Raw genomic sequence first — 25,225 nt, forward strand, 5'->3', positions numbered from 1 at the left:
ATATGGGAGAACTTGGCAATGAAGTGTCCACTGCTCTTACATCCCATGATGCAAACCTTCCTTCTCCATTTGAAGTCCTTGCTCAAGATAATTTGAACGACTCAGTTGATCCTGCAATTAAATATATTGTCAAGGTAAAATTAAAATTACGTGAATATTATAGACAGCTGGATAAAAGTGTATGTCGTATGTTTGACCTTTACCTTTTGCTTCTGATCTTTTATATTTATGAAAACATTTAGATATAATATGCAAATGAGCTATGAACTTAAGATGTGTGGTAATTTAGTATTATTATAAATTATTCAATCTATATACTTTATTTGGGTTTGGTGTGTCATAAATTATTAGTTTTCTCTTCTAACTAAGAAATAATCAAGATAAATGCAACATGATAATATAGCAAGCAATTTTCGTTTAATAAACACAAAGTACCATTGCTTATTGCTGCATACTGCCCTAGGTATTGGCACAAAACTCTCCACATAGGTTTGGTTGGTGTTATGTTTGGTTCAATGAGTTATTTGCTGCCGTCAAACTGCTGATTCAGCAACATTTTCTTTCAAACTACAACTCAACATTCGCTGAATATTATTACGAACTGCAAAGAAAAGTAGTTGGCGAATCTAACGCAAATATATTTCGATTCGGAACAAAAATAAGCCTCAAAACATTGGCAGTTCTCGTACTTTTACCATACATGATGACTAAATTTAAGTCACTGTATTTGTCTGTAAAAGAAGAAGCAGATGTGTCAACTGTTAAGAGTTTATCCAAGTTAAAACGTGCTATTTACTATGCATACCCACTAGTGCACATGTCCTGGCATACATCAGTGTTATATTATAACTTCATGTTTGCTATTGGAAAGACTCAATTCCATTCACCATTCTACAAACTCCTGAACACCAAGCTGTTTGTTAAAAGCCCTTTGGATTCACTCTACAATGAAAATATGTGAGTTTTGTTTATTTTTAGCCTAGTTTATTACTATCCCATTATTTTTAAAGTATTTACCTTTTTAGCGCCACTGGTATCACAAAGTTGTGCACCCAGCTCATGACAGGAGGTGTCCATGTTGGTGTCTTTGCCCTTCAGTTTGTCGATTGGTGGTATAACAGTGAAGGGAATGAGGATTTGAAACAAATGCTGTCAAACCCAATTCCTAAACCTCCAGAAAACACATTAAAAGAAACCAAGATTCCAGTTCCAAGCGGAAAAATCTGCCCACTATGTAACAAGTATGTTTAGCTAAATATTAGTATTTTATTATTAGTTTTTTATCTTGATCTGGTTCCACTTACTATCGTTGTAGTGGATGTAGCCTGTACTCAGATTATCATTTTTACTGTGGCTTGTTAAAAGAAGATTGTAGACACAAGCTAGATGTATATCTAGTGTATACCTTGGGTAAATGGTTTTGAATTTAGTACCTTATATTCGATTATTTTTTGAGTTTAATAAGTCATCTTTTATTTCAGATCTCGAAGAAATGAAACAGTTTTGCAAACATCTGGATATGCTTTCTGCTACACTTGTGTGTATAAGTTCGTGAACGAACATGGTGCCTGTCCTGTCACTGGTTATACTACCAACATATGTCACCTCATCAGAATCTATTAGTAATTTTAATTTAGTCGCAATCACTTACTGATCTATGCAAATAAACTTTAAGTAATTTTATTGTTCATTCTGTTGAATTTTTTTGTGATTTTGCAAGAGCACTCTCCATAATCTACACTGATCAGTATACAAAGAGGAGTATCTGGATTACTTTTTATTCCCGCAACGCATAACACTTTCAGGAAGAAAAAAACTCTTCATCAAATGAAGTTGTACTGCCCATGGATGATGCAGCATCTGTGGTGCATACTGGAGTCACTGGTTCATACGACCACTTAGGGAACACCCGCTTGTACAAAGTCATGAGCACCGTGTCTTGCGATGTAAGTTGACTGTCAAATGTGCACTTCATATGACCATGGGTACCTGGGAAAATACTTGTACATTACTTGTTATTTAATGAGACAATAATGTTATTGAACCATAGGGATCTTATATTTTGAAGAAATAAATTAACCAGACTCTTAGAACTTACCAATAGGATCTCTTATGTGACCTCTTCTTCCCCACTTTGTACGAAGTTCGACTGGTTTAAACCAGTTTATGTCCTCTGTAAATTATGCGGTCGATTAGAAATATTCAAGGATACTAAGCCGGACTGGGCATATCTGGATATGTAACTTTTTTAAAGGGTTTCATGATATTACATCTTCAGCAAGACATATCATAAGAGCTGTAATTTAGGCCATTGTTGTCCCATACATACGCCTTTACATAGATAATGCCAAGAATATAATCCACTACCTCTGTTGAAGAACATGTATCTAATTGTTGCAGCTCTCTTGTTAATTCGGAAAGGATGTCCACTTAAAACGATTCGCTTCGTTATTATACGATCTGGATCAATTTTATACAAAGAACCTGTTGCAACTAGAGTTGCTTCACCTGGAAAAAAACACATTTGTGTTTAAAAACTTTTTGTATAAGTGTTTAAAAACTTTTTGTACAGGGTGTGTTGCTGCTGTCTATGTTTCAGTGACCACATAGTTTAGTCACAAATTTTTAAACTGTAAGAGAGATTTTCCTTGTGATTTCATTGAAATATTTCTTTGGCTGTTGAGGATGTCAATTATGGCCTGGAACTCATGGCGTGCCACATTGCGGGACCTCACCCATATAGAACGCTTACCTTGTCTTTCTTTAAAAGCAAGCACATTTGCCGATGGAAAAGTGATTGGTGCGTACACTGTTGCTACGATGATGCCTTCTTTTGGGAAATATCTCTCCATTTTATGCTTGGTGCCTGAAACATATTAGTGACTTATTACATTTTGACAACATACCCTCTGTTGTTTCTGTACTATACATGTTGGATTTACTTAATGCTAAGGTAAAGTTGCCAAATATATCTGGGAATTTTTAGTAGCCAATAGGTGTGTACAGGCTCTAGCAGTGCCGTATTACTTTTAATGATTGACTTTACCCATTGAGTCAATTCATGTTCACAATGTTTATATTTACCTGCGGTATGTTGAGAGAAAATAACTTTTGATCTAAACCTTCTGAACCCGCATTGAAAGAGAAGTTTGTCTTTATTTTTAATGCTGTGTTCACCATGCTGCTTCAGGGTGAAGTGCAGGACACTCAACTGTGGAGGGTTATAAATTCTCACTTTACAATACATACACCAGACGCAATAATGTATACAAAAATACATTCTGCTATGTTTTGCAAAGGAAGCTAATGTTGGAACATACGTTATTCCTTTCCATTACATCATACCAATAACTCCATCATACCTTTTGTTCATGAGGAAATAATCCAAACATTGTGATTGGTGATTCTGGTGTGTGTGATGTAACAAACAGCTTTGGAACATTCATAAGATGTATTGTGACATAAGTACCAACCTAAATCAAGCAAAAGTGGTTAACAGTCATCTCCTCTCTAAAGAGAATACCAATTACTAACAAGACACTTACACCAACACTGTAGTTTTCTTCCACCTCCAAGTTTCTCATTCGTTTTCTTGTTCTATCAAACGACTGAAATTGAAAAATCCTCGCATAATCTCCTGGTAGGTTCTCTTTCGGGTCCCATGGTGAAGTTCGGAAACTTTTGAGACCCCTATATCTTTGAAATCTGCCGGAAATATTGGACAAGTTTTTTAAATCTTATTGCTAAGCGCTGTTTTGCAAGTATTAAATGAGGTGTACGTCTTTCATGCGACCACTCCATACTTGTCTATTTAACCAAAAAATTATTTTTTTACCTGGTTCTGGCCGGGACATCTGATGGAGTATCCACCTCATCTGGGAACATCTGATGACTTCTCTCCTCCCGGAACCTCATCAAGTCTGCCTCGTCATCGATGACATCATCATATTGACTTGCTGAGTCATCAGCCTCAGTGTCGGCAATTGTCATGCTGTCATCGTCGAGCTGGGAGAAAAACAGGTTTATTTATAAGAGTGAATGCATGAATGCATCATATTAAACCTACACATTTAGCCTACCAGCGAATGACGTGTGTCTGGTTTATAAGAATATTTAAAGACACTCATGACCCATGCTTCACAGCATACATGAATGCACCAAATGAGTCTGGTTTAAACACCCAAGGTTACAGTTTATCTACATTCTGGTGTATAAAAAGACATGAAGGTTACAGCTCGCCAGGGTGCATGAGTGTCTTTTACCACAGAAGGGTAGTTCAACCAACAACAAAATTTTAGCAACTACAAGGCAAATGGACATTATTATTTATCTTCATCTTCCCACCTGCGATCCCTCATCATCCAGAGGTTGCATCACTTGATCTTGCTCCTCTTCATCCGAACTCCCCTCCCTCCAATCCTCGTCACTATCAAGGATCCACGCAGCTTGGTAATCAGAAGTCCCGCGTGGAACTTTTTTTACCAATTTTCGTGTTTCTCCAACTGCATCTAATAACAGGACTATTGAAGCAACAGTACACAAATAAATTCAGAAAGAGAAGTTTTAAGAAAACAAATGGATTTTACATGACAGTTATTGGGGTAATAGGCATATTTTAGCCTAAATCTCATATTCCATAACTTGTCAGCTCCAGGACTTCACCCAAATAGAATAGAATAAGACAAAAAACACCTCATAACTTCCCTACTAAGATCAAAATATCCCAAATCTTACTTTCTTGCTCGGCTTCCATAATCTCTTCCTCTGTCGGCCATGTTTGCTCCCCATCCAAAGGATCAACATCCGCTTCCAAAACGAGATCCTGGATCTTCTCCGGATGCGAGGATACCGTTTCCCCAGTCTCTTCGTAAGCTGAGTTTACTTTTACATCACATGACATCTGAATTTTAAATAAAATCTCTGAATGCATTTTCTTATCGCTCATAGCCATTAGAAGACTGTACATAATATAAATGATAACAAACAAGTTGTATTGGATGTTGAACTGTCGGTACCATTATAAATTGCTAGAAGAACTGTTTTAAGTTGCAAATGCATTGCTGCAACAAAAAAACAACCTTTTGTTTCATTTGTAATAAAGGTCCTAGACATTTGCTAAACCAGCAACATGAGTTACCTCATTCTCACTCTTGTCTTGGTTATTCTTCTGCACATTCCATGGGCAGTGTTCTACCACTGTATCAACCTGTTTAATTTGATAATCTCCCCAACCTGGCAAGTGAACCAGCCGGTTAACATCCAATGCGGAGCCTCGTACGTGGCCGGTTATCTGTGTGTTTTAAAACTTTAAATCCCAAAATACGGCTTAGCATTTTGGCTATTTTACAAGGGGAAAGATGAATGTCACAATACTTTGCTAATTAATATGTAACTTTACAGTTTATACATTAATGGTTGATTGACCAGGGACCAAATCTTATTTAATTCAATACAATAGCACAACATGTTAAAAGTTATTTTACCTTTAGCACACCCATATCTGTCTCACTATCTTCATAAGCCAGTTTTTCAACCAGCATATATGAGCGTCGTTCACGCATTCCAACAGCACGTCTCTTCATTTCAGCCACCTGGAATTGTATATTTGGTAGTAAAAGATTAATTACAGAATAATAAACCCCTATCCTCAGGACTCTTAGACTTATAAAAACACTATCAGAAAATATAGGATTTAGGTGCTAAATCTAAGCAAACCGCTCCAGCTTTTGTTGCCGACTTACCATTCTCAGCATATTAAACGCTTCAGATTCATTGTCCACTGAAAATAGTTTCACATCAGCTACATATTGCGCAATACATTTTGTGATTTCTTTTTTCGTTGGATTTCTTTTCTTCATTGGCAGTTGTGATATTCCTTGCACACAAAACACTGAAACAATTTTAAAATCAGTACTTTTATTTAAAACTAAAATAAAGAATAAATATGGTTAAAAACAGAACCTTGTGATGACAGGCCTTGTGCAAGCAAACACGATAATATATCATATCCCTTTTCATCCATTGTTTCCTCCTCGGTTGAAACGAGAAAAACTACGGAGTCAGCAACCCTGGCACAATCTGCTATGTCATGTAAACTGGCTGAGCCGGGTTGAAAAATCTGTTAATATTGAAGTTTGTTATGAGACTAATCTGTTTTGAGTTATGGAACAATACTTTTAGGAATCGAATTAGGCTAGGCTACCGTATGAATGCATCGAAAAGATTAAACTGCACTGCAGTTGGGGTGGGACATATTGAACTTAATAAAGATTGGAATCATTTGTTAAACTATAAGACTCCATTCGTATAAACATAATTTACCTATTGATCGGTTTATAAAGAGAAAGATTAAAAATTAAACCCATATTTAATCCAGTTTACCTGGAACCTGTGTTTTAACCTTGGAACATTCATTGAAAATCCAGCTGTAGTTAGAGCAGCTTCGCTTGGTACAGCTCCATCCAATGTACCACAAAGTTTTATTGCATCCGAGAACTCAGATGTGTTGACATTCTTGTGAAGTGGAACCAACAATGTAAGATGAGGTGGGTTGCTCCCAACGCCAACATTTCTTTTCCTATTCAGAACCTAAGAAAATAAACCCATGTGTAACTCTATTGAATTAATTGTTCCTGTAATGCTTATCTCAATTTTAAAACGGCTCTTTTAAAAATTTACTCTGATACAGATATTTCGGCATCCTATAGCCTATTATACTCATTAGGTTTCAGAAGAACTGTGGTAGAGTATTAAACGTAGACTAGAGAGAGAGATATAGTTATGCATAGGTGTCAAAACTGGAGTGGCAGGGCTTCCTTGGAATTTTTTACCTTACATTACTCAGTAAAAATCCAAACCAGATTTGTTTTAAAAGAATTTCCTTGTAACTATTTCTTCCTCCTGTGTTTTAAAAAGTTTACAGTTTTTATTTGTACATCAATGTTCTATAAACCTGTTCACGCTTTGAAGAACGTATCTGCTGCGATCGATGCCTCCGGTCAACTTTCTGTTGAAGCTTCTTTTGACGTTTTGTTAAACCTTTCACTTCTACTCGACCTGTGATAAAAATATTTTGAATGAATGCAACATATTTAACCTCGTGGGTAGGCCATAGCAGTCGTATAAGATCGGTTTTCTCTTATAATATCATGCTTACTTACCCAGTACCACATAAGTATCTATCAATTACCAGCAATAAGCCACAGTATACTGCCATGCTTTGATAATTTTTGTAAATAATGTTGTTTAAAAGTAGAAATATAATATAAAAAAAAAGATTTTAGTTAAAAGATGTTTAAGTCTTGCCTTTGTTAGAAACATCGACTTGACTCTTGCTCCGATGTCGTCCAGTTTTATGCGACTTGTTCTGTTGCTTCCATATTCCTGGTTTGTGTTGTCCTGGTGTCACCATTATTTAACAACTTACATTAGTATTGTACACAATGCACAACCTAATACCTTATGTGTGTAAATATATGCATGTATAATTGCCCATGAAAAATATGCCCAATAAATATTCGCCAAGTAACATAACTAATGTCCAGAAACAAAATTAAGTGCATTAAGAATGTTTTCAATTCAAAAGTTTTAGTTAAATTTTGTGTAAATTATGAAAATTCGTTAGTAGATACGTTAAAGCTGCATATGTTTCACTAATGTTAATCAATCAAGTATATATGTGGTGTATTGCTGATTAAAGTTATATAGGCTATACATACACATTATAAAATAATAATCCAAGTATTTTAATCTATAAATAATTGTTTTAGTACTTGTCAAAAGCACAAATCTTTGAGCAACTTTAGTATTGCTTATAATGAAACTTTGAACAAAAACAGAATAAAGATAAACAAGATAATAATAATGCTATGTAATTTTAGAGTTGAATACAGATGGAAAACTCTATCTGTAATATTGCCTAATGTAATTGAAATAGTAGCTAGCTAAAACAAGCATTTTGCTAATGGTTTTTGAAACTCTTTAAAACAAAATCATGACTGGTGTACACAAATGTGTAAGAAGTTGTCTGCATAACTAAAATTTTCACTTAGCCACTGCAGTGAGCATGTTAAAGGTGGCTCTATCCCCTGAGTTAAAACTTTCACTTTTAAAGGTAATGTTTTATCGTTGGCAAAAAAGGAAGGCAAGCATATTGTCAATGCTTCATTTAGTGTGAGGTTTTCATTATTACTTGGTTTAAAAAGTTTTTGAATTATTCGATTTTGAAAGTAGACCCGCAATGGAATAAAACGAAAGTAGTCTGTGGTTTCAAAACCGGACATGAATTGTTTATTTATCGACCAAAACTCATCAAAATTATCCATCTTTACTCCGTGCCAAAGTTGGTCATGCTGTGTTTCTCTCATTCCATTTATCACTTGTCCTTTATGCTTAAGTTGATCTGCTTCTTTGATAACAGACATGTAATGCGCTTGAATCTCTTTTTCGCTATTACAACGGATCAACTCTCCTTGAGGAAAGTTCTGGAAATGTACCGTGATAGGCCATGGTAAATCAGATGTAGTGTCACAGTGCAGATCAAACAGAAGCCCACAAGGATAATGCCAACGCAGAGGATTCCCGTTGAATTCAAACCATACCTCTCCCCTCTTTTCCTCCTCTATATAATGGGAAAAATGTTCGACCATTTTTGAAGTAAAAAGAGAAAGGTAAGATGACCTTGGCAGCATCATATAAACAGGTGAAGGCTGCTTAGAACTGGATACTTCATAACTAGCAAGGCTAAATGCAGCTGGAATCTTTCCCTCCCATAGTTTCCGTGGTATGCTACCTGCCATACCCAAGTATGACGATTCCTTACTGAAAATATATCCAAAGTTGTTTCAGATATTTCAATGATCAAATACTACATAATCGTACATATTCAAATTGTTTCTATCTCAGTAGTGTCTGAACAAGTAAAAAGATTGGAACATTTATTTAAAATAAACTAAACTGTTTGGTTAGGAATATGTAGCTTTGTTTCTTGTCACAACATTATTTTTATCATTATGTTTGATTATGTTAAGTTTAGAAATATTGAAATATTATATCAAATTAAAAAATCGTTAGTGGTGGTATAGAGTTGATTTTACACGCCGAACGTTACATATATACACTGGTTTGAAACATGGCTTACTTAAAAATATCTCGGCTGCCTAACCGTCATATGAAACAACCTACGCATTTGCCACCTTATGTACCCCGCGTGTAAAAACGCACCTAAAGGTAACAGGGACATTCTCCCCCAAGATCATCAAAACACACATGTTTCTTGGCCGCACGATGGCGCATAGGGGTTTAATAAATTGACACAGAATGACTTCCGATAGAATCGAAAATAATGTAGCTTACAAACAAACAAATCGATTTAATATCCTGCAAGGACAAAAATGCAAGTTTACTGTTTAATTGGACGATAAAACATGGCGTTCGGGCTGCCATTGGAACAGACCTGAACAACGTAAACTACTGTTTTTCATATTAAACCGAAGCCAACTATATCTTAACACGGTGATACATGCGTCATTGGCCCGTAATAACCGAGTCATCTATCATTACTGTTGCCGCTTTGTGATTTTAAAATGGTGTTATTTTGGTAAATGAGTTTGCTTTAAATTTTAAAAGCATTTTTATCTCAGGACACAAAGTATAAATTTAAAACGCATTTGAAACGGATTGTTATTGGCTTATAGGACCTTATTCAAAGCGTTCAAAATATCTTGATTGCGCATTCTCGAACAATGAGTCAGGACGTTTTTATGCACACTGTACAAATAAACACCGGAAGAAAAAAAGAAATTATCAGGTCAGCTGCAAAGCATCTCAGCTACAGCGTAAACAAGAGTTAGAACCGCGCAGTTCCATTTGCGCAGCGTGTGAGACATACAGGAAATACGTTTAAATAGACGGAAGAAATTCGTTGAACAGAAAGCAGCAGGCGGTTGGTTAGATATTGTTGCGAAGTTTGCAATGGATTGGCTTGCTTTTATAAACTGCTTGTAGTAAGCAGCTATAAATAGGCTGTGATTCGCAGGGTATAAGTGACGTTAGTTGTTCGCCTGGCAACGCAGCGTAAAAGTTTGTATCAAATTACGCATTAAATTGCCTACAACGAAACAGAAAGAAAATGTCTGCTCGATCTTTAATAGGGTCTTTCCTCTTACTTCGTGTCGACGCTTATAGGCTAAATGTGGTAAAGGCTGATGCATAGCAGTTTAGCGTAGAATTATCCTGTTGTGTTTGCGTCTCCCGACCAGGATGTGCGTGTTGGGCAGACATTGGGATTTATTTAATTAGGCCTATATAGGGTATATATAGAAACTATTATTAAATAAGCATATGTGTTCTGTACATGTCACACACAATATAAAGATACATGCGAGGTGTTATTATTTGACAGGATTTCGTATATAATAAGGTATGACGTTTCTGATCAGTGGTTTTAATTCGCCTCACAATATATTGCCATGTGAGTTTACCCAATTATACCCGCCTATACGACCACATTTTGAATTATGAGCAGGAATCGCCGTTGTGGTTATGTTTGCAATTGCTCACAACATACTTGACAAAGTGTATAAAAAGTTTAACGTAGGTTGTCAGCGATCTGCAGTGGTCATGTAACGGTCACATGTACACTGCATATAACCGACCTTCGTATTGCAGGGTTTTTCGTAGACTTGTGTTTTTCGTAGAACGCTGTTAAATTTCCAGCAAACATTTTGTGATGGTCTTGTAACGTCGCAATGCAATCGTTATAACACCTTTCTTATCTAAACTGTAACCATTATAATCACTACACAATGGGAAAATCACCTCCGAGCTATAAAGTGTTAGTCGTTGGCTCCAAAAACGTCGGCAAGTATTCATTGTGCCAGCAGTTTGTAAAAGGATGGATAGCAGAGAAACCTGGAGGTTCGTAGTCTTATCACCGTTTGCGTTAGTAGTAGACTCATCCCGCAGTTTTATTTTTTTTTTTAATTGTAGACTTTTCCACTAGTGTATATTTAGGATTTGATATCATGTAACCAGAAACTCATGTTTTGAAACCCAACATCGTGCAGTACGTATGTGCCTCATTTGACTTTTACCACCAAAATTTGCGCGTCTTGAGCGTTTGCTATCGGCCATATGGCACATGAAAGATGATGTGCCATTTTCTTAAATTAACATTTAACCGCATGTAGCGTTGGTGTTGGAATTAATAAGCCGCAATACATGCCTTATTTTTGTATCCATAGACGACGGACCTATGAAAAAGACGGTCCAGATAAACAACACGAAAGTTGAATTAGAAGTTATCATACACGACGTTGAAGGGAAAGAAGAAATAGGAAAATGTGATGGTGTAATTCTAGTTTACTCGATTATCGATGCTGCTTCTTTAACCTTCGTTAAAAGTATCGCTTTTCAAAAATTGCACGCCGCTCTTGGGTCTCGATCAAATGCAGACCCTGGAAACGATAAAACAGAAGATGGCGAAACTACGAAGCTTAGACAAGCGGATGAAGGGTCAACTAAAGGAGTTGAAATGCCGACCTTACACCCAGAACAGGTCAGCTTATCTGTTCCAGTTGTTTTGGTCGGGACCAAGGAGGACGAAGCTAAGTTGTCTCGGCAAGTTGAGTTATCTGATGCCGAGACACTAAGCCAGGAGCTTTCGTGTGTTGGTTTCTTTGAGACTGCAGCCCCTTGTAATTCAAATGTGGCAAAGGCTTTTGAGTGCGTCGCAGAAGATATTGTGAATAAAAGAGCAAATACAGTCACACCTGAAACCAAAAGCGGCTGCTGTATCGTGCTGTGAATTGCTTTTTTATACGTATTGTATAACGAACTATTTTATATGTTTTATGTTTTTTAATGATTTTATAGTCATTTCGCTGCACATAAACTTTGCTCAAAGTGATTTTATTGGGAAAATATACACAATCATGAAATTACACTATTTAAAAAAACTGTATTTATTTTTGTAAACTCTACAGTGACACTGTAAAGAAAATCCCTATTTTAAGTGTCACAGTTTACTAAAATTTAATTTAAAATTATCTAACACACAAAACTCCCCAAAAACTGGTTACGTCGCTTTAGTAAAATTTCTATTGTAAGCCACGCTTAATAACAGGGAAAGTCCCGAAAAGTGACGTAGAAAAATTATATTTTGCTAAAGTTTGTATATCGTGCATTCGTGCTTAAATAAGATAATTTATAATAAATAACAAATAGTTAGTCAGAACTGATAAACTGGAACATCATGACAGAGTCGACAGAGATGGAAAAATCAAAGCGCCCGAAAGTTTCTTTGCTTCCAATTGCCCCTTCTGCTTTATGTTTTGATAAAAATGAGTTTATGAAAGTATGTTCGTGTTAAAATTATTGTTTCGCATATAGAAAAGTGCACATTATCCTTATATACAAGCTTACTACTGATAACAACGGCTGTTGACAATGACATTTGTGGCAGCAGCAGAAAGTTATTTTCAAGCCTCCCATTTTTTAAATAGTTGAACTTTAAAAGCTATTACTATTTGTCTATACAGCATTCGAATGCTCTATCTACTCTTTAGGACTTCAACCATAAACCTACAATCCACCTATTATTTCATATTCATTATCTCAATTACAGGCAGATTTCAGTGTTGACCACTTTGTTGCTGATTGTAGAAGACGAGTTCAACTGGAAACACTGCGGCAAGACCTTGAGATTTATTTTAAAGTTCTTAAAAATGCAATGATTGAACTGATCAACAAAGATTATGCTGACTTTGTTAATTTATCTTCAAATCTGGTGTGTTCATACTAATTCATATTAAAATCCCTTATTGCAACTTTTACTACAAAATCAATTCATTATTTTTCCACATGTTATTTTGAATAAAAAGGTTAAAAGTGTGGCTTTAAATATAAAGCTTGCAATATCTTATCAAGTTAAATTCCTTTTTGTAACATATCTTCATCAATTTAGGTTGGAATGAATAAAGCGATTGAACTTTTAAGGGAACCGTTGTCGAAAATCAAAGTTGACGTAGGGGTAAGGTTTTTAATTCTAGCTACTGCTAAACAAATATTTTGTCTCTATGTGTTAGTTACGTGTTGGTACACTGCTTTTTATATTTTAGCAACTTTCATTTTGCTGCTTATTTCCCTCTCTTCCAAGTATTAATTAACCTGATCTTTGTTACTGTATTTTAAGATATTCCAGTTTAAAAATCACTACAACACTGCAAAAACAGTTGGTTTTTCTAAAAGCCAGATTCTATAGGCTATTCCATGTAATAAATTTTCTTAGTAAAAGTACACCATGTAATCCTCCAGGAGGTTGTTGAAGTGATGAAGAATAAAGTGGAGGAGGTTGAAAGATCACTTGGTCATCAGAAGATGGTGGGAGAGAAACGGATTCTTCTTTCTCATATGAAGGGCTTGTTGCAAGCGGTGGAAAAGATTGAACATATTCAGAGATCGGATGATTCAAACACCGGACAGGTGTGGAGAGAAATAGGTTTAGTTTTTGTGCCTGTTAAGATATATTTAGAGTATAAATTTATTTAGTGATTCATATTTTAAATTAGTGAAAATTTATTTCAATATTTTCCTAATGGCTACAACATTGCATATTTTGTTTGTTTTCTCTTAGGTTCTTGAACGTATCGCCGGTGAATTCAACCAGCTTCAACATCATGCCACGTTTTGTAAAGGTTTACCTGTTCTTAATCATATAAGGCCGGTAAGCTATTGTGAATTAGTGTGTATAAGGTTATTAGGATGACGCACATGATATAACTTGATAGTGAGTGTAGGGTGTATGAACACACTATGTGTTTGTTGTATTGTATAAGAAGACACTCATGTTGCAACTTGAGAGTGAGCTAAGATCTGTGAATACACGATGTGTCTATGCTTTATACACCCATGTTATGTTTAGACTCAAGTGTATGATAGACCTCTATTGACTATATATTATATTAGAAGATACTTAAATATGCCTACTTTATTTATGACAATAAATTTTATTTTGTTCCAGCGAATATCAGACATTACCAGCAATTTACAAAATGGTTTGGAAGGAGAATTGGTGCAGGGTATTGCTTCTAGTGATCTACGCAGCATACATCGCTGTTTAAACTCATATGCATTGATTGGGAAAACAAAGGATGCAGAAAGTTTAGTTCGGGCCCATGTTGTTCAACCATGTCTACACCAGGTAGGTGGTGTAACTATAATTTAAAGATACTTTGTAGTTTGTTTTAAGGTTAGGCATCGCCTGTTTTTGCCAATATTCATTTGTGTAACAAACTCTGACCAATTGCCAGTAGTAAATACTGAAATTTTTATATTTTTTCTAATTGGGGACAATTAACATCTGTGTCTGACATAGCCAATATGGTGTTGAGCAATTTAGGTGCATTTTAATACTAATACTTTCACGATTAATATACGAAACAAACATTCCAGGTTATAGTTGAACACAATGGAGATAGCGGAATAAACAACTTGAAATATTTATTCAACAAAATATTAGAATCGGTTCCTGCTCAATTGAAACTACTTTGTGACATCACATCAGGAAGACAATTACAGTAAATATTTAAATAATGTTAGTTGCCATTTTTTCACGCAGTAGATAACATTTCGACCTTTTGCCTTTGCATCAAACTAGATTCTGAATAGCCCCCCAAAAAATTATTTCAAAATGAAAGTTATTCTTAGTTTTTTAGAGTTTTTAATTATGCCAAATGTAACATCTTGATGTTTATTTGTTGCAGACTTGGAGATCAGTTTAGGGGAATCCCGGGTTATGACTTCATGATCAACTCGGCGTGGCCTGAAGTTGTCTCTTCATTGGAGACTAATCTCCCTGGAATATTTGCATCTGGTGATCCTGACATGTTCCACAAGGTAGGTGGATTGTTCAAAACTCAAGGATTTACTTTTTATACTAATACTAATACTAGTATTAGTAAGCTACTTTTAATTTTTCATGTTTTTTATTTTAAATATATACTAGTAAGTTACTTTTTATTTTTTTTTATGATTTTTATTTTATTTTAATATGATTATTCCAACAGAGATACAAGCTATGTATGGAATTTATTTGTAACTTTGAAAGGCACTGCGGCTCTCAAGCGTCAATCATCAAACTTCGTCAAAGTGATTCTTACAATGTTCTCATGACGCACTGGAGTTTGCCTGTCTACTTCCAAATTAGGTAATACTAGTGTTTTAAAATTGTTTTTGTTGAAAGCTGGGATGGGATATATCTTTTTACGCTATTTGAGGTTACTTTATTCTATAATTGTAATGTTTGTAATTGACAACAAAATTCGTTATGCTTCAAAAAAACTTTATATGGGGAATGAGGTGTAAAAATAAATAATTTATTTAATAGATTTCAGGAAATTGGAGGAAACTTTGAGTCTGTGTTGTCTAATACTGAACAAGCATTACTCAGTGAAGAAGGAAAAACATTCAGGTGACTTTTTGCCACATACATAATGTTTATTTTAACCACTCTGTATTGGCCCATTTTGTATTTTTCCATTTGGTTTTAGCTAACAATACCCATATTAACAAAGTGGTATGCTTACTTAATTCCTTTCGTTCTGTATTAAAATTTTGTACAACTTAAATATTGTATTATGAGTTATTATGTGACATTGTTATATGTTAATAATATATTCTTCAAAATTGGGACACTTCTATTTTTAGACTGAAGTCCACTTCTGTGTTATGGGATTGCATAAGAAGGTGTTGGAATATCGATGTTTTTCTACCAAGTCTAATGCACAGGTTCTGGAAACTCACACTACAGTTGTTAGCAAGGTATAAAACATGGATACAAAAGATTCAGAGGGAACAGGTTGGTTTCTTATTTACAGCAATTATATCCCATCACTGCTGGTGCCATTATATTAAGCTTAAATGTGCAGTATGTATACAATGTACATATAGTTGTGTTCACCCTCTACTGTCTTTATACTGAAGGCTTAGGCCTAATGCAGTGATGTATTAATTCAACACATAAAACATAATAAAAAAACATATTACTCATGAATGACAGGTAGAAACAAAACGCTTGTTTAAAAATGTTTATAATTATCTTTGTAGTTGAAAAATACAAAAAGCGACACTCTAAATAACTTATTGGTCATTATAGATTGCCAATGATTCTCAGTTTCCTTTGGGTAAAGTAGCTGAAATCGCTTTGGACATCGAAGCACTTGTGGATCATGTAAACACTTTCTATCTTGATGAAATTCAACCCAAGGCCACAAAACAAGGGTTGAAAGATGTTGACATTTTACAAAGTTTGTAATTTGCACTTAACTTTTATTGATAAGTAAATGTTTATCCTGTGGTATATCAACTTCGAAGTTACACTACAAGTGTACTAATTTTTACACCTTGTCCCAGTTAAATGAATATAATTTTTAATTTTACAATACCTTAATATTCCCATCAACCCAGGAGCACTGAATGATATTTTCTCGGATTTGAAAACACACAAAGATGATCTAATAAACCACATTGTGACATCACTATCCTCACAGTCTATTGTGTTCTTAAAACAAGCTCAAGACGTACCAAGACTTTTTAGAAAAACAAACAGGTTTGGAATTTACAATTTAAAAAACAATTGTTTGTTTTTACTTAAAATCTAAAGAGATGTTACCAAGTTAGCCTCTGTTCATTTTGTGTATATAAATTAAAATGTCAATTGATTGTATATTATAAACTAGTATCTAGTTTTAAATTTCAGACCAACTCCAACAGAGCAGTCAACATACGTTACAAACCTAATGAAACCAATTGTTGCTTTCCATGGTGGGCAAACATCTTATATAAATGATGAGTTACTCTCACATTGGTTGACGCAGGTGGCAATACCAATATCGGACAGGTATAAGGTTTTGAATTTATATAAAGTAGGACTAAAACTATTGTATGTAACCATAAACGAATGCAGGAAAAGCTATTTTAGAAAACAAGTGTAATATGCTATGCACCAACAGATTTTATAATGAAATGAAAGCTAGTACTGGAGTTAATAATTTTCGTTTCATTTCTCTTCAGATTTCACAGCGTTGTGTCCGAGGTCCTCACTTCTGTGAGGAAGATGGAAGAGAGTTTGCTCCGATTGCAGAAGATGAGGTCTGGAGGAAAATCTTCTTCCAGTAACCTTGCAGCATTGGCGGGATCCTCTTTATCAGATGATGATAAAATACGACTTCAGTTGTTTATTGACGTCACCAGTTTTGGAAAGCAGGTGATTATTAGAGAATATGTTTGATTTTGCTTAAAAAGTGTGCGTAAAAGGTGTGCAGAAAGACATAATTATAAAAACTAAAAGATCGTTCTGTGCAGATGTCAGCTTGTGGTGGGAAAATGGACACAATACCAGTGTACCAGAAACTATTCCAGTTGGTTGAAGAAGCCAAGAAGAACCCTAGTTGAATTGAATAATTCAATATTTAGTTATACTTATCAGATTATATACGATGGATTGCTAGTATCAATGGTGGCTACTTATATTTTTGCATATTATCCCATATAAAACGCGCAATAATAAAGTTATGAGATGTGTTTAAAGAAAGTGAGTTTTTTAGGTAAAAAATTGTTTATTTGAACTGCTTGTTATATGGTGAAGAAGTAACTGTTCAAATGAAAAACTCCGGTGGTTGTAGATATTTGAATGTATATCCTTCCGTTTCTCGCTAGAAATGCTAGCTTTTCTTCCAAAAATGTTTAATTCAAAAATTATTCACATCTCTAATTCGTTAAACGCATGTATTCTGTTCAAACATACCATTGTCTAAAGCCCGCAAGAATATAGGGTCTGCTCTAAACGTGCTCCCCTAAAACTTATCGTTTTTACACAGAATCAAGGACCATAGAAATCTAATATGTCTGCAAGTTTTTTTTTTGTGCGGTGGGAATTTTTTAAATAAACGTAAAACGATGTTGTAATTTGAATGTTTATTGTTGTTCATTCTCCGTTGATGTAGCTATTGGGTATACGTGCTGTATTTTTAGATGTATAGTACGTAAATTTACACGTTGCATAAAAAGATGGCGAATCCAATGCAAACAGTGAAAGAGCTCGCTGAGAAGAACTCCGTTTTGCAAGTAAGTACAAGATAATGCTCGTGTTCGATTAACTGGTTAACAGGCTAGGTTTATGTTAGCTTTGCATAATGTATGTTAAGTTGAAATAGTTGATTTTTTAACATATTTGTGTTTTAGGTTTTGATTTTCAATGACGACAGTGTTGAAGTTCAGTTTAAAGATCGTTCAGTTTTACAATTATCTCCTTGTGGTGCAAACTATCAATACCACCAACCAAGCACAGATGGATTAAGATTGGTGGAAAATTTAAACACAATTCGACAGCGGTCCAAATTTGCAACAAGCGATACTAAAACACAGGTTGATTTTGCTGTTTCTGTAAGAAACCTGTTTGCAGTTGGTCCCTATATCGCTGCAGAATTCCACCATTTATGTGAAGGTGTCGTACGTCTGCATCAAGATGTTACTGATTATGTTTGGCCAGTTGTATCAGAGAAAAACCCAACTGACGGCAGCATTGTGGTGGATACTGATGGAAAAGTTACAGTTTGTGCAAAGAATGACGCAGCTGAGTTGGTGCTTTGGGCATGTCAGAATCAAGTTGAAGTGAAACTCTGTGTAAAACTAAACAAATCCAAAGTTTCTGCCAAGAATGTGGATGGCAATGCAGCTAACAAACAATATGCTGTTGTGAAACAACTTTTTTCTGCAAGCTGTTGTCCGGACAGATGGAAATACCCACTGCAAGTTGCTTTGAATGCAAGGTCTGGTTGTCAAAGTGAAGTTGCCATTCTTAATAAATTGCATGCCGTCAAGGCACTTCCAGACAATTGTCCAAAGCCCTTTAAACACCAGTGGCGGACAAACACAAGTGAAGAAAGCTTAACTGAAGATTCTAACTTATCACTTTTGCCCCACAAGCGTGTAAAGTGTATGCTCTTCAATGGAAACATGTATTGGTTTTTCTGCAATGAAATTCATAGTAATAATACCCAACATGACATTGAAGTCTGGCTTAATGATGGATGTATTCTCACTGGCTCAACGGGTAGATTTCATTTCTCCTACAAAGAATACAAAAGGGATGAAAATATGAAGCTTGTGCTTTCAAAGGAAAGGATGTACACTCCAACAGCTTTACCAATGGATGAAAAACTAAAAAATATTATTTTACGAGTCATGAGGCTTTGTTCGACGGATACAAAATTTGAAAATGCTTCTTCAAAACCAGTTGAATCAGCTTGCTTGGTGGATGCGTATCCAAAGTTGAAAGGAAATGCCAAAAGTGGAGATCTGGGTGATTTACAAAGTGATAATGTGAATCCTAGTGGGTATGTTATTGTTCCAAATCTTGGTAAGTTCTCTTCTGCGGGTGGGAGTGTCCAAGTTTGTTTTGATGACGAAGCAACGGTCCATGCAGCATTGTCATCAGAAGATTGGAAGATGATCAAAAAGTCTTCAGAAAATCTATCTTCAATTTCGGCAAGAATTCTGCTTCCAAACAAGCGCTACCATGTGTGCAGTAACATCCTAAACTGTGATACTTCTATCTTCTTCTACATGAAGCATGTATGCGAGTGGTTGTTGTGGCTTGTTGCAGAGGAGGAAAAACGTGGAGGATTTTACCAAAACACCATTTATTGTCGAGAAAAATCAAACATGGTTTTAAAAGAGATTGAAAAAATAGCCCAGTTTAATTCAAGTGAAAGAATAGAATATGCTCGAGGACAGTGTGGATTTTCTTTCAGTAACTTTGAGTCTGAACAAAATCAAAATGTATACAAGCATCAAATAGTTCCACCTGAGTTATTTAGTTCGGTTGGTAATCTGATACCCAGCCCTGTTTCCAATGCATTAGAAAGCACTGGGAAAGCTATTGATGATATTTCATCATTTATTGAAAATATTCGCAAACAATAATTTTTGACACATTCTATTAATTCTATAGTTGTCCTATATTATTTATATTACATCCATTCTGTTCTTTGCACCATAAATCACTGTGCCACTAAAATGCTTATTAAGATTTATACTATTGGTGTGTGCTTTATTTACAGTCAAGCTAAGCTAAGACTTTATAGGAATATTAGTTCTTGTAAAGGAAGAACATTGAAGCAAAAAATGGTCTACAGACGCTGGTGTCCAGCTTGGAGCAAGAAATTTCCTTCCTTTTATCACGACAAAGAACAAAACTTCACATACTGCAGGTATTTTGTCTTCTGCATTCTTGTTTTGTATATGGTTTTCCCTTTTCCATTTTCGTTTTGCGTGTAACAATTTCTGAAAACCCTGCTTTTCATTAAGCTAAAGATAACAATTAAAATTCTTTTGTAGGTTATGCAGATGTAGCAGTATACCTCATGCACAAGTATGTAAGTGGGCAACTGGTCTTACCCCTCCTTCTTCGGGATGGAGAATGAGGCGTCTGGTTCGTCATTTATCTTCATTCGAACACCAGACTGCGCATGCAACAGCTGTGGATCGTTGCCAATCTGTCATAGGTAATTTTTATACTTTATTGTTTATGTTTAATGAATATAGAATGTAGTTCTTAAATTTTGATGGTACTGCTAGAGTAAGTCCATGCTTAATGAAAGAATTTTGTAGCTTATACTTGATTTGCAAATCAGCTCTTCTGGCATTTGTTTGCGTGCCAACATTTTTAAACTTCCATTCTGGTCATCTTCATCAGTAATTTAGATTACTTTGTTATTTGTAACCAATGTTATCCTGTTTGTTTTATACCAGATTACCAACAGAAGAACAACGGAAGTCTCCCACCAGATGCTGAGGATCCTGACTCCATACTGGGGGAAGCTGATTCTTTCTTTGTCAGTGTAAGTTATATTACAACCACAATTTTTAAGTTTTGGAATATATATCACATTAAGATTATGGTACAATTCATAAATATAAAACTGAACATAAAAATGTCGTCTTTGAAACTTTTTTGTCTTTGAGATAATTTACAGTTTGGTTATCATTTAAAAAATGTAATGGCTGGACCTCCAGATTCCTTCCTTTACTTTTGTTATTAACTTATTAATATGTTTTGGGGTAATGGCCTAACTGTGGCCTATATCTCGGGTCCCATGCCATGTTAAACTTCATTCATGTAGAGTATAAATACTAATTATTTTCAAATATTCTTAGTTTAGTCCGGTTACCTTCAGAAGTGTATTAGAGACGCTCACCTTTGAAGAGTTGACCCGTAAAGCTCATTCAACGTTTGAAACAGAACAACTCAAGTTTGGACATTCAGAATACTTCAAACAAATCAAAAGAAAGAGTAACCAGGACAGTTTGCGACCGTCGCTTGTTGTTAAATCCGCTAAGCTTGACCAACTTCCATCAGTCACAAAATATCCAGACATTGAAGCAGATGATGAAATGAGACAAGTTACTCTCGAAATCGCAACCAATCAAGAAACATCTGAAAACGACACAGATTCTGAGGTGGATTTGGCGAGCAAGGAACTGCATGGTGACCGCCATGATAACGTAAATTTCACAACAAGTAACGGACAAAATGGTGAAAATTTTGATTCATCTTCCAACATAGCGTTGACCTTACCACCAAGCTTTGATGAACTTATTCAAACACAAAAGAAACTCGTTAAAGCTATCGAAAAACTTGTTGAAGTACAAACTGAAACTTTAACTGCTGTTAAAACACTTATTAAACAAAATAAAAACAGCACGTAGCTGGAGATATTATTGTACAGTACTATAGTTATTGTATAATACGAAAAGATGTCCAATCTTACCCCTACCTACTGTACTATTTTTCTGCTGAAAATACTTTAAACCCAAAATTATAAACACCATGATATTTTAGATCATGATATTCAAAACAATACCTATATTTTAACAACCTTATCATAGGTGTTTAACCTGCAGTGGTGAGGTAGCCATGTCAAGATTTTTTAAAAACTTTTACAATAAAGTAAAATTTCTGAGCACCCAAAACATTCTAATTTCGCTATTTTTGAACTTTTTTGTTTTATTTCAGCTTCATGCGGTTTTTGAAGTTTTTATCATGAATTATGTGTCTGGTCTTGTGTTTGTGTACAATGTACATGATGTTAAACCTTATAATATCAATGCTTGTATCTTAAGATAAGCATATGGATTTTACATTTGTTATTGGTAAAGGAAATTTACAAAGATTGTGAACATGTTGTTTGAACTTGTTTACTGTCACTAGCTCCAAATTTATTTCTGGTTTTTGGATTAAATATCTTATGCTTTTTGGCATTCTCAGTTAGTTTCGACCTGAATCTGGTATACAAACTGCTTTGTGTGAGGAAACTTTTTTTTACACTTCGTATATTTACGAGAGTACGTTAAAAAGTGGGGATTCATTCATCCCGTCACAGTAATACAATGGAATTGAAAGTAAAAGATGAAGAATTAGGAGGCGGCGAGAATCTTTAAAACACGACTGTACAAAACTTGTGGCGAATTCATGGCGAAGATAAAATCAAGGTGAGTATAATGTGGGATGAAAGTCGCTTCGCGTACGTTCGGTAAAAGCGTCATTAATTTTTTACAATCTTGCAAAACCACAAGGGTGTCACTGTATCCACAGAATGCGTAAGTAGGCACTGTAAAGTCACTGAAGTTGTAACGTGGTGGGTGGACCTGCCCGTAACGTTTGAAGTTCTTAATATACCCGTAGTCATAATACTTCATCGTGTCTTCCTTATTGCCGAACATTTGCGCCCAATGTAACATGTTCTGTGTCGATGTTCCGGACGGGTCATGGGCACTGTAGACAGGTATCCTTGAAACATTAGTGTTCGTAAAATCGGTGCCGCCGATCAAAAAGAATAAATTTTGGCAAATTTTCTGCTCGTACGGGCATAGAAGTTTAGACACCGTTTCCAAAAGTCCGTCATGGGGTAAAAAATCACCTTGTCCGAACAGATTGTACACCAAGTCTATATCGTTCGCTAAGTACATCAAATAATGCAAGGGTGACTGCATGTTAGGGACCAGGGCTGCAGGAGCCAACGCAATAAACGATTTTACTTTATCCGCAAGCGATCGTCCGTTTCTCATGACACCTGTGAAAAGAGAGGTCGTCCCTTGAGAGTGACCAATGTAGTTGACTCTGGGATGGCCTGTAACGTTAAGTATGTGGTTTATCATCGCTGGAACATCGTATTGTCCCATTTGATCGAACGACCAGTCCCAGAATTCAAGGTCGTCGGGTGACATCGTAACATGCTTCCTGGAGTAGCGGTTCCCTCGCACATTTCCCAGCCAAACGTCATATCCTGCGTTGTAGAGAATATACGCCAAACTCTCATTAACTAGATTGGTTAGGAAGCAATCTGACGAGCTTAAAAGGCCGTGAAGAAGGAACACAGGTTCCCTGGTCTTTGATGGTTGTGGCATTCGTTGCATTCCAAGAACATATCCATCTTCAGTAATTGGATGATGCGTTTCGCAAGGAAAACCTTTCGATTCTATAAGTTGTGTTGCGTTCATGAATGCCTCGGGGTCAATGGCTTCACGAAATTGCTGAGTTCGTCCCGTTTTCGTAAAAGTTGCAACACCTTTCATTAAAACAGATTTGAGCCCAAGCACGCCATCTAAATCGAAACGAAAACTGCCATCCTCGCGTTGCAAACTTGAAATTGCCTCACGGGCAAAATCTGCAAGCCTTCTGTTCACGACGTTGGTCCCTGTTGATTGTTGCGTAACAGCGGCCAGCAGCAGGAACAATCGGATATATTGCGAGCAAGTTGTTGACTTGAACATGGTGCAAGTACACACTGATCTCAAGCACTCATTCACTTACACCTAGCGTCTGCATCTGCAATTTGAACTACCATTATTTACCATCAGCCTTTTTATTACCATCTGTTTGCTATCGTTCTTCTATTAGACGATGAAAGTTGTTGACAAAACAGTGCAAACATTACAAGATATGTAGATACACAGGGTCAATGCAAGACACGCTTGTTTTCTATCTGTGTTCTACATCATTGCAAGCCATGTCTGTCATATCAAAATGCGCTTATGATTTAGGCGGCTAACAAATTAGAGGCGGCGACGTAATGCTTGGCCATTTGATACGTTACGTAATGTGGGCGTGACGAAGGCGCGGCCTCTCATGAACCCTTGTCAACAAGTTCTGTTTTGCAACAGCGTTATAGCGATTCGTTTACTTAGTTACGGGTCAAAACAACACAGCTATTAACAGCTGTAAATTTAAAAAAAGTAAACAGTATGTGTCTACGTACTTCTTTTCATGATGGTAGTCTTCTGTAAGTTTAAAGTGTCTGTATGCTAAATTTACTGTTACCTAGTTTTGCAAAGCGATAATGCAACCCTGTACCTTTGCACGGGCAAATATTAACTTCTGTACATTAAATTAACGCCTGTCCGCTACACACATGATCTGGACTAGCCGTTACTGACCAACAATAACCTTTATCACACGCGCGGTGAGTTCACAACTATTCAACCGTGATGAAATTAAGTCTGCTCAAGTAATATGAACTCGGGAACGGTAGGCGACCTGTAGACGTAGACTACTTATTAATACTTTTGTATGGCGCTAACATCCAACTTGTAAAGCTACATTTAATGCCTCGACCAACCCTAAAACTTTAGAATGTTCGGTCTTTATAGTTATTGCCCCACATTGTACTCTTGTCTGTGCTGTAAAACCGTTCAATAATGAAACGCCTCTGCGCAGCTACTCGACTACTGGCTTATTCGTTGGCTGCTACAACATGCCATAACAGGTGCATATGTTTCTGATGGGTTGTATCCGTATCCGCTGTCTAGTATGTTTACACAATTGCTGTATAGGCGCATAATAAGTCTAATCCCTTGGCCACACTACCACACACTTAGCCAGGCCATATGCAAATACTGTATCGTACGAACAAACGCGTTAATATAATCAGCACAAAGAGATAACCAATAACGACTCGGCAACAGGAAATCTGCTTTAAACCTCGTGACAGTAATACGGCTAGCAACTGGTTAATGCAATCATCCATCCAATTTCACAGCGCCAGTTAATACATTCCCATCCTAAATTGTGAAAGTGGTATTAAGATGTGTTCGGTCTATTATTACAACGAAGTATGTGTCTACACTAAATTTCCATAATAATTCTCAAAACTCGTTGAACATATTG

The 25,225-nt window shown here is 35.9% G+C and overlaps 7 protein-coding genes across 8 annotated transcripts; 4 read left to right on the forward strand and 3 right to left on the reverse strand.

Annotated features, from left to right (window-relative positions):
* Positions 1-2: 2 nt before the first annotated feature.
* Positions 3-17,964, forward strand: LOC149728910 (conserved oligomeric Golgi complex subunit 2-like). Of its 2 annotated transcripts, none has more exons than XM_089887789.1 (16): positions 3-134; positions 12,626-12,787; positions 12,965-13,030; positions 13,315-13,482; positions 13,634-13,723; positions 14,021-14,200; positions 14,452-14,576; positions 14,763-14,895; positions 15,066-15,205; positions 15,386-15,469; positions 15,706-15,856; positions 16,154-16,304; positions 16,465-16,606; positions 16,757-16,897; positions 17,071-17,263; positions 17,362-17,964. In XM_089887789.1, exons 1-16 carry the CDS (start codon positions 3-5, stop codon positions 17,449-17,451), a joined length of 2,148 nt encoding a protein of 715 aa, XP_089743915.1. In that variant the 3' UTR covers positions 17,452-17,964. The 2 variants fall into 2 exon arrangements, with proteins under 2 accessions (XP_089743915.1, XP_089743916.1); XM_089887790.1 differs by lacking the exon at positions 3-134 and adding an exon at positions 12,059-12,355.
* LOC149728911 (pre-rRNA-processing protein TSR1 homolog) lies at positions 1,763-7,447 on the reverse strand. The gene is made up of 17 exons (XM_089887771.1): positions 7,306-7,447; positions 6,953-7,056; positions 6,382-6,588; positions 5,962-6,118; positions 5,742-5,890; positions 5,484-5,591; positions 5,138-5,290; positions 4,735-4,900; positions 4,345-4,508; positions 3,836-4,005; positions 3,546-3,705; positions 3,363-3,473; positions 3,085-3,211; positions 2,753-2,866; positions 2,368-2,508; positions 2,099-2,173; positions 1,763-1,989 (listed from the first exon to the last, which is right to left on the reverse strand). The coding sequence occupies exons 1-17, from the start codon at positions 7,409-7,411 to the stop codon at positions 1,802-1,804; spliced, it is 2,400 nt and encodes a 799-aa protein (XP_089743897.1). The 5' UTR covers positions 7,412-7,447; the 3' UTR covers positions 1,763-1,801.
* Positions 7,459-8,798, reverse strand: LOC149728912 (autophagy protein 5-like). The gene has a single exon (XM_089887874.1). The coding sequence runs from the start codon at positions 8,796-8,798 to the stop codon at positions 7,992-7,994; it is 807 nt and encodes a 268-aa protein (XP_089744000.1). The 3' UTR covers positions 7,459-7,991.
* On the forward strand, positions 9,977-11,908 carry LOC149728913 (uncharacterized). Its single transcript, XM_089887885.1, has 2 exons — positions 9,977-10,917; positions 11,244-11,908. The coding sequence occupies exons 1-2, from the start codon at positions 10,806-10,808 to the stop codon at positions 11,804-11,806; spliced, it is 675 nt and encodes a 224-aa protein (XP_089744011.1). The 5' UTR covers positions 9,977-10,805; the 3' UTR covers positions 11,807-11,908.
* On the reverse strand, positions 16,654-24,731 carry LOC149728914 (gastric triacylglycerol lipase-like). Its single transcript, XM_089887822.1, has one exon. The coding sequence runs from the start codon at positions 23,830-23,832 to the stop codon at positions 22,477-22,479; it is 1,356 nt and encodes a 451-aa protein (XP_089743948.1). The 5' UTR covers positions 23,833-24,731; the 3' UTR covers positions 16,654-22,476.
* On the forward strand, positions 17,985-20,120 carry LOC149728915 (uncharacterized protein C5orf34-like). Its single transcript, XM_089887800.1, has 2 exons — positions 17,985-18,123; positions 18,241-20,120. Exons 1-2 carry the CDS (start codon positions 18,067-18,069, stop codon positions 19,981-19,983), a joined length of 1,800 nt encoding a protein of 599 aa, XP_089743926.1. The 5' UTR covers positions 17,985-18,066; the 3' UTR covers positions 19,984-20,120.
* Positions 20,077-22,330, forward strand: LOC149728916 (uncharacterized). Its single transcript, XM_089887847.1, has 4 exons — positions 20,077-20,270; positions 20,398-20,564; positions 20,812-20,900; positions 21,217-22,330. Exons 1-4 carry the CDS (start codon positions 20,077-20,079, stop codon positions 21,766-21,768), a joined length of 1,002 nt encoding a protein of 333 aa, XP_089743973.1. The 3' UTR covers positions 21,769-22,330.
* Positions 24,732-25,225: the final 494 nt, after the last annotated feature.

This window comes from Ciona robusta, chromosome 11 (assembly GCF_009617815.1).
Source record: "Ciona robusta chromosome 11, ASM961781v2".
Lineage (NCBI taxonomy): Eukaryota > Metazoa > Chordata > Ascidiacea > Phlebobranchia > Cionidae > Ciona > Ciona robusta.